The 9751-nt window shown below is 33.5% G+C and overlaps 1 protein-coding gene across 1 annotated transcript; it reads right to left on the bottom strand.

Moving 5' to 3' along the window:
* Positions 1-298: 298 nt before the first annotated feature.
* On the bottom strand, positions 299-7399 carry LOC130897823 (ecdysteroid-regulated 16 kDa protein-like). Its single transcript, XM_057806742.1, has 4 exons — positions 7256-7399; positions 2707-2826; positions 2469-2647; positions 299-469 (listed from the first exon to the last, which is right to left on the bottom strand). The coding sequence occupies exons 1-4, from the start codon at positions 7341-7343 to the stop codon at positions 377-379; spliced, it is 480 nt and encodes a 159-aa protein (XP_057662725.1). The 5' UTR covers positions 7344-7399; the 3' UTR covers positions 299-376.
* Between the last annotated feature and the right edge of the window lie 2352 nt (positions 7400-9751).

The raw sequence follows: 9751 nt of genomic DNA on the forward strand, positions 1-9751 counted from the left end.
AAGTCTAGGAGCTCTCTTTAAAGATTCGGAGCTAAGAGATCTTACTCAGAGAGCACAAAATTGATATAACCGAACGCGAACTGATCAGTGAGATCAAAATAAATTGTAATGGCGAACGATACTGCACAATCCAAGTTATCAGATTTACATAACCGAACGCAGTAAATAACAAAATCCAACTATCTTACAATTTGTAAGACGCACATTTATCTTGTCGTTGTACTTATACTTGCCAAATAGTTAATTCACTACTAGTAGAATAACTACTGATTTGAGCAAAGAGTTTAACAGAACTGGATAAACTTAAAGTACTTTTATAACTATAAATGTTAATACAAAGTTAAAATCTTGTTAATAATATAATAATAATTTCATTCTAACCAGACTTCACTTGAAGATCTACTGCAAAGCATACTATAACCTCATTATCGTAGTCATTAATAAACGATACTTCCAGGCCAACAGATACCTATAAAAAAAATAAAATTCAAACACTACCTCATCTCAATAGATGATATAATTATTGTTGGCCAGATTCATAACTGAAAATCAGATAATTTTGGAAAAAATTTTTGTACATATTCATACTTCGTTTAATAACTTTTAACCTACAGACACAGCACAGGCAACTTAACCTCAAAACACTCATAATAAAAGCTGGAACCACAAACAAAATTTAGAGCGCTTAAGGAGATACTCGCGTCTACCAAACTAGTCATATTGAAATTAAAATTTATTGATTTTTATTCCACATGTATATATGCTTAAAAATCTTAAATTAATTATTAACTGAAACAATGCAGAAAACGTTAACATTTTGTATAGTATTTATTTGGCAGCTATCAATTATGAACGTTTTCACTGAATTTGTAAACATGGAAAAAATTGGTCATCGTTATATTTGAAAGGTTTTAGTCCAAGCAATATAAAATCTGAACTAGATTCTACTCTGGGTGAGACTGCTCCTTCGTTATTAACAATAAAATATTGAGTAGCAGAGTTTAAACGAGGCCGTACAACCTGCGAAGATCAGCACCGTAGTAGTCGACCAAATGAGGTAATGACTCCAGAAATGTTGAAGAAAATCCACAAAGCGGTACTGAATGATCGTCGAGCATAAGTGCGCGAGCTAGCAGGCATAGAAGGCATAACAAAAATGCGGTACATCGTATATTACTGAAAATTTAGATGCCGCGTTTGGTCACAATGTTTCCATCGAGTGTTTGGCAATGTTTCACAGAAATAAAGCCGAATTTTTGCGCCGTTGAATGAAAGGTGGATGCATCACGCCACTCCCGAAACAAAAGAACAATCATATAATGGTCTGAAAAAAGAGAACCAGCTCCAAAGAAGGCAAAGACCGTTCCATCTGCAGGCAAGGTCACGGCGTTGGTTTTTTGGGATTCACGTGGGATAATTTTCATTGACTATCTTGAAAAAGAAAAAACTATAAACGGCGAATATTATGCGAACTTATTGCAATGTTTGAGCAAAGAAATCAGATCACACATCCGTGATTGCATAGGCCAAAATTAATGAATTGAAGTTTGAATTGCTACTTCGTGCAATTTTCTGTTCCCAGATAAGAAAAAATGGCTCGGTAGTCAAATATTTTCCAACAAAGAAAAGGTGATATCGGCAGTTAATGACTATTTTGAGGAGCTTCACGTTTCTTCTTATAATAAGGCTATCGAATTCATTGAAAATCGCTGGAACTAAAAGGAGATTAAGTTACCAATTTTTTTTTTTATTTTCTTTGTTGGGCCAGGTTGTGACCATCCTCGAGTATGAATATCGGGCATCGGTGTGTAAAAATGAGCCAAAAGAACAAAAACTGTAAAAAGATGTGGTTAAATTTCGCGTGCTTCTCTTGGTGAAAGAAACCATATGACCGTTTTCCTAATTTCCGCTTAGTTACTGGATAAGCATTGAATTATAACAATTTTTAGCTAATAACTCTTATTTTTGTTCGATTGACACCAATAGAAAGATTAATTTCTTACCAATCAAATCTATAAACTATTTCACTATGGCGCCCATAAAAACTCATGTTAAATAAGCGAACTTTGAACTCAAATTTCTTTAGATTTTGATCGATAACACATATAAAGAAGGATACCGTTGATTCGTCATACTCTAAATTATCAAAAAATATTGTATCGCGATATTTCGCGTGGTAGCCTCCTAAACCCTACTAGTAAATATCCTCTTATGATGATTTATCCGTACGTTAATTGAAAACCAAATTGTAAGTCGAGGGACTAATATGTTATGAAAATTTATTAAAAAACTTATTTCAAATGAACCAAAGAGTTAGGATGTTCTTGTACTTGATAATACACCTTATCACGATGAATTTTTCGAAAACTTCCCTACAGATATGTGGATTTTGAGGTAACAAACCCTGAAATTGTTTTTTTTTTCTTCTAATCACTTCCGAATGAAATATTATTTCATAAATTTCTTACCGATGGGAACCAGCTCTGAATTTTCAATCCATAAACATAAGTAACAAATTCACCTTCACCCAAAGGACACGCAGTGTTGTTTATATATTCACAAGCATCTTTCTGGCCTGTTGAATAGGGTATATTAGCTCCTGCATATGTAGCTACAAATTTTGGTGTAATAGACGGTACGTAATCAGCTAAAATACGAAAATAAAACTAGTTTTACGAACAAAGATTATAATTCGCTTTCTATTACGTGATGTAAAATTTATTGATAGTGTAGCTTCTGTTCCAGGTATCACTATACAAGGAGGTTTTACGCATAGCACGCCGTTAGTTACTATATCTACTACTGGTAACTGTCCACCTTCTGCACCTTAAAAATATTCAAATGTTGATGTTAATAATATTGTGGTCCTGTCAAATAGTAGCTAGCACAGAATTAAAGATGAAGACGAAATTATTCTAATCAACGGTTTTGTCTTTATATTTTTTAATGACTCTAATTGTAGTCGAAAAAAAAAGTAACCATAAAAATTACCATCTTGAGTTGTATAAACAAGTAAGGTACATCGTGTGTATAAATTCATCCCACCCGTTTTGTGATTAAATACTGTTTAAATATTTAAGATCATTGCAATATTCTTTCATAAGTCAAGATACGACATGATTCCATAATAAATATTTTCTTACTAATTTCCATATTAAGTACGCGAAAATATTTAAAATAATCCTTTGAAATTGGGCATGTAAATCGTCGTGTCCAAACTAGCAGCTTACTTCAGAATGTAAAGTGACATTTTTTTCGATAACTACGTTAATTATATTTAAAAAAGAAGAAGTAATGACAATAGATGCATATATTATCCATAGATATGATCCTATGTTTTTTAGTCATACCCTCCTCCAGCGGTTGTTTAAAAAAATTTCAATCACCCACATTTTTTAGGTGACCTCGGACAAGTATTAAGAACGCTGCAAATATGATTTTAGGCTCATATATAGAAGGCCTAAAAAAAGTTCTAAGCACTAAATTAATATATTTAGAGATACATACGAGGATGGTCTCACAAGTACCTGGCTAAACCTAGAGATGGCAATAGTTGTAGATACCACTGTATTGGAAGTACACAATCTACGAGGTCTGGATATTAAATAACGACTGATTACGAAAAAGGGTTTTATTATAAAAATTATTCTACATTCGAATGCTCCCCTTCAATATATTCCCCTCCCCTCACCACACACCTTTCCATAGTTTTTTTCCATTGATCGAAGCAGTGCTGGAAGTCTTCTTTGGTGAGGGGCTTAAGGAGCTCTGCCGTTTTTTGCTTTACCGCCTCCATCGACTCAAATCGGGTCCCTTTAAAAGCAGATCTTTTTCTAACCTTTCGAGGAAATCTAAGCAGATCCGTTAACGCAAGAGCTTACACCCTCGGCAATCATCCGGATACTCATTCGACGAACTGCACGCACAATTTGGTTGATTTTGGTCACTGTTTCCGATGTTGAAACAGTCACAGGGCGATCTGGGCACTGTTCATCTTCAGTGCTCTCTCGACCCTCTTTAAAGCGTTTAAACAACTCAAAAACACGTGCACGAGATAGAGAATTGTCGCCATTCTCGTTATTTAATAGCTAGACCTCGTATACAGCATATGTAGATAAGACAGATAAGACATCACGATGTTTAGTATTTGTTTGGCGGCCATCAATAGTGAACGTTTCCAATGAATTTGTAAACATGGAAAAATTGGCAATCGTTATATGATACTTTTATTTGGAAGGCATTACCTCACCCCAATATAAAAACTGAACTAGATGCTACTCTGGGTGAGAGTGCTCCTTCGTTATCAACAGTAAAATATTGGATAGCAGAGTATAAACGAGGCCGTAGGATTTGCGAAGACCAGCATCACAGTGGTCGACCAAATGAGGTGATGACTCCAGAAATGTTGAAGATAATCCACAAAGTGGTACTGGATGATTGTCGGTTGGAAGTGCGTGAGCTAGCAGATAAAGAAGGCATTTGGACATAAGAAAGCTGTGCGCCAGATGGGTGCCGAGTTTGCTCACAATGCGCCGCTTTAAAACCATGTATGAAACGTAGTTCCATCCCTTCACACCCGAAACAAAAACTTCCAGAAATGCTTCGAACTTTATATTCAATTTGGGAATGGATTCATTGCCAGTCAAGATTATAAATTTGAGAAAAATTAAATCAAGTATCACTTTGTTACAAAATGCTGAAGTTGTAAAGACGCAAAAGAAATTTAGGGAATGTTAGCCAAAGGTGGCTATTTGAAAGCTCAGAAGTGAAAAGATTTTAATTTGTTCCGAGAGAAAAGAACAATCAAAACCTTGTACTTAGAAGGGAGAACCGGCTCCAAAGAAGGTATATACTGTTCCAGCTGCAGACAAATTCATATCTGAAATAATTGTCATTGATTATCTTGGAACAGGAAAAACTATTAACGGCGAGTACTATACGAACTTATTGCAACGTTTGAGCAAAGAAATAAAGCAAAAACGGCCGCATTTGTTTGAATTACTACCTCATGCACCCTAATCGCCAGATTCAGCCCATTCGGATTATTTTATGTTCCCAGACTTCAAAAAATGGCTCAGTGGTCAAAGACTTTCCAACAATGATGAGGTAATATCGGCAGTTAATAGCTATTTTGAGGAGCTTGACGATTCTTATTATAAAAACTTATTGAACAAATTTTTGTGTTTTCTTTGTTGGGCCAGGTACTTCAGAGACCATCCTCGTATATGTATTTTTGGCTATGAATAGATGGAAATAAGACATTCACAATGATATGAAAGTTTTATTTAAGTAGAAAAATACTTCACAAATCAAATACAATATTTCGTCGTTGATTCAAACCAACCGCTTTTGCTTATGCTATGGCGGCTACCAGGAGGTCCATCCCGTTCCCATTCTTCTTATCTGTGCTTTAGTTTATAAACACTGATAAACACATTTGCACACGACTTTAGGCTTTCCGGGATCGTCACTAAAATTGATTTCATCATAATTTACGATATTTTCAGTTAGCACACCTTCAACTGATTTCTTCAGCTGTGAAAAACATTCATTGACGGTCTTATCAGCCCATACTTCGCTCAATATTTTGAGCCAATCTAACGGTAAGAATTGAATTTGGAAAGACGAATTGTTCCGTATAGATTGTTTCTCCTGTTTGACTGTCCTTCCTCTTCTTGTTTAATAATGTTGATTATCTGACAAATATCAAATTCTGTGAGCGGGAAACTCCAATCTGCAGACAATAAGTTAGTTTTAACAAACTGAATTTCTTCTTCTTTCGTGAGTGTTGTCTGTCCACCATGTTTCTTTGGGTGAGAGCCTTTCATCTCATCAATAATTGTGGATTTTGGAATATTATAACGACTTGATGCTTGTCTATAAGCTCATTTAGCCTCTAATAACTTTACTAAATTCCTAATTTTCATAATTTCTCGCTTCATTTTTTTAAATTATTTGATCGATTTTGCAATTACAAACCTGTAAAAAAAACAACAACAAAGAGAATATTATCGGAAAAAAATTAAACTTTTCCGATCTTTCAAAAACTATTAAATCAATGTTACATAAATTCTAAATACGAGATTAATACTTACAGACATCGGCAAAAAACAACTACCACACCTCTAACAACTATAAACAAAGATGCAGCTACACGCGGAATTGTATAATTTAAACCAACGAATTAGGCGAAAATTTACGACAATTTCCGAAGTCACCCGCGCTGTCCCCACTTAACTTCAAGGAACCTTTTTTTACTATTCTACACCGTATCGCAAACTAAACTAAGATCCAAAAACAAATCATAATTAAAACATACTAAATACATATTAAATACAAATTTTTAACCCCCAATTTCAACAGTCGAAACCAAACTAAATATTTTATTTACCACATAATGGAACTACTTCTTCAAAATAATCAGTCGGCTTTTATGATCTCTAGACTTTCAGCAACTTAATCGACGTTACTGTGTAACTAGTAAAATTCACTACTTTTGTCATACGATTGGGTTTCTTTAAAACTGGCGCAGGTACATATAGTGCGGGATCCCGCTGCAAAATTATGACATGAAGAATGTACACAAACAAAATCTGATTTGTAGGTATTTTTACAAGTAGGAAAACGCGTACAGCTGGCATTTAGCGTCCTTGTCTAACCAGTAACGTCGTGCACTCACCCTTTGTCACTTTATTTCCAATACCTGGCATCTTTAAATTAAGGAAACTTCAATTTGCGGTTTTCTTTTTACAAGCACTTTTATAAAATTAAATACAGAAAAAAATTAGCTTTAATTTGGTGTAAATGAAATTAATATACATAATGAACGAGAAGTTTTTACAAAATCATACCTGTTTACACCTGGCTGCGTAGAGGTTGCGGCTAAGCAGTCAGCAGCAACTGTGACTTTTCAAATCTTTCAAATACACTGTTTTAAAGTGCTATAGGTTGAATTTCCATAAGATGTAAACGAAATGTATTAATAAAATTCAATTAATTAGATTTTAATTAATAGTACTCGCGCGTAATTTTTAATTGGCACCTTATGAAAAATACATTCTCCTACTTGTAAAAATACCTACAAATCAGATTTTGATTGTGTACATTCTTCATGTCATAATTTTGCAGCGGGATCTTAGACTAATAGTTTTACGAAAGAAATTAAAATAGTTTTTACAATCCTTCAATTAAGTATAGATAAAGTATACTGGACTAAACTGGAATAAATTAAATTATACTATCAAAATATACTCACAACTTTTAACGTGGGTATGCTTGCTATCGTTCAAAGAAAAAGTGGATCCAAAAAGTAAAACCATGCAGATTACTGAAAAGGACTTCATTTTTAATTAGAATACAAAAAAATGTGTACAATAATCTTTTTTATACCAAAATTAGAAAACAATTTGATAAGATATCATTGATATGATTATTCACAATTGAAATTGACACACTAAAAGATAAAAAATGATATGTTTGAAATTCGGTTCCTCTGACAAGCGAGAAACTCGTTGGATTGTTTTTATTTAAGAAACAGGATCAATTTCATAATACATTTGATACATTTATGTAATGCCCCTGATATAGGAAAGCTTTTCCTCTACAGGACTGGGAGAGTAGTGGTTTTTAGGAAGGTATTCTTTTGGTGTGGTATCGTTCCATTGCTCGCCTACCATTGCGTGATGGACATAAAAATAACAGAGAATACTGTTTGTAAAAGAAGTTGAAAAACTAGACAGATTCTTGGAGAAGCAAGGAGCGAAATATGTAGTAGGGACAATTGAATAGATCACAACGTCTAATGTAGTCAAATTATAGTCAAATCATTCTCTTAATATAAATAAACACAGTAAACTTGAATGAAAAATTGTTCATCATAATATTATTGTTGTTGAGTTCAAAAATATAGGCAAAAACAGTAAGTGTTAATTGAATAAAAGTGGATAAAACCTTACTTTGTAGCGTGACAACTCAGAGTATTTATATTTTACTCTAAAATTAATATTTATTATGTGAATATACAAAATATTTGCAGTTAAAAAAATGTTATAAATATAATTTATTAGAGAGCGGTTTCTTATTGGGAACGTGGAAATGAAACACCACGTTTGTTTAAATTCGTAAGGTCTTGTTTATGTTGTTTTATGTTGTTTAATTGGAAACGTGGCAAACAAACACCAAAGTGGACTAACTTTAATATATTATCCGAGCTTTCGAACACTTATGTATTCATCGCATGGGAAATAATTAATTAAGATTTTCCGTGGTTTGGGATTGTATTAATTCCTGTAGAAGTAATTGTATTCATAGGATTCAAAATTCAATATTCAAAATGGAGGTGTGATAGAAATATTGATTCTTTTTAATTGGTTAGATTATGAATGGCTTTGAATTTTTATAGGTTAGATAAGGATAAATTGTAGTGAATGATGTTCAATATTGATTGGTTAATTTATGGATGACATTAAATTTCAATAGGCTAGGTCGTTATAAATATAGCTGAATATGTATTGGTTCGAATATAAATGACAATAAATTTTATAGGTTAGGTCGTTGGACTTTATATGTTAGGTGAGGTTAGTTGGTTGTTAAAGGCGTTGAATTTGTTTTTTCAAAATCTAAGAGATTTGCATAAATTACAATCAGGTTATTTAAATCAATATTTCTATAACACGTCCCATGAACTTCAAGTTTTTACAAAAATTAATACAATTTAAAGCCACCGCACATCTTAAGTAATTATTTCCCAAACAATGAATATATAAGTATTCGAAAGCTCGGAAAATATTTTAAAGTTAGTCTATTGGTGTTTAATGTTTAATTGCCACGTTCCCAACGCTTATATATATATATATATATATATATATATATATATATATATATATATATATATATATACGCGTTCGTGAGAAAGCCCGTTCCGCTAAACATCTACCCCAGGATAAATCCACAGATAAATACGAAGCAGGACATTCCACCACCCTCTGTCGTTCCGACAGTTCCTCATCGTAGCAGCGTTACGCGTGTATACTCCCTCCTCAACCCCAACCAAGTTCTATAAGAGATTCGAGAGGACTTCTCTTTTTCAAGGGTTAGCTCGTTTGTTATACACCCTTATCTTTGCTGTTGTCTGGTCGTCGTAATGTGTGTGTGCTTCCTCGGGTAAACCAACCTTCTCCACCAAGAAAAGATCTAATTCGAGTGGTCCTTCACCTTCTTTACAGCTGTCCACGACATATACCTCGGCATTTGCTTAAGAAGTATGGAGTTACCATATCGGCGGTTGTTTCCTTGTGTCATTATTCTAAAAAAAATCTTTTTTTCTGCTATCGTACGTAAAGTATGTATTATAGACACACTTTCGAGTGCGTAAAACTTTATTTCACGCACTAGTGGGTAAAGAGACACACTTTAAACAGTAGTGCGTTAAAAACGTATTATTAAGGTCAACGTAGTGTAGTGGCTAGAGTACGAGGCTCACATGCGAGAAGTTCCAGGTTCAATTCGAGCCGATACCATTTTGTATTTTTCTACTTATGTAGTAATAATTATTTTTTGTTGGAATTTATACATGCCGAAGAGAAGAGTTAACTATTTAATAACACAAATTCGTCTTTTGTTTGATTAATTTGTTTCAATCTTCATTAATATATATTTTATAAGGAAAATTACCACTAAACTTCTGTATTCCAATAAAATTTTCACTTGTAGAAAAAATATACTATGAAATCCGTGTATAAAGGTCCTTTTT

Source organism: Diorhabda carinulata, chromosome 9 (assembly GCF_026250575.1).
Source record: "Diorhabda carinulata isolate Delta chromosome 9, icDioCari1.1, whole genome shotgun sequence".
NCBI classification, from domain to species: domain Eukaryota; kingdom Metazoa; phylum Arthropoda; class Insecta; order Coleoptera; family Chrysomelidae; genus Diorhabda; species Diorhabda carinulata.

Bases quoted from the DNA above. Each gene is read 5' to 3' on its own strand.
- LOC130897823 (XM_057806742.1), bottom strand. From the start codon at position 7,343: ATGAAGTCCTTTTCAGTAATCTGCATGGTTTTACTTTTTGGATCCACT. The intron at 2,648-2,706 runs GTAATAGAAAGC...TTCGTATTTTAG, and splicing joins ATCAATAAATTTTACATCAC to CTGATTACGTACCGTCTATT. The intron at 470-2,468 runs GTAAGAAATTTA...TTTTTTTTATAG, and splicing joins TTCAGAGCTGGTTCCCATCG to GTATCTGTTGGCCTGGAAGT.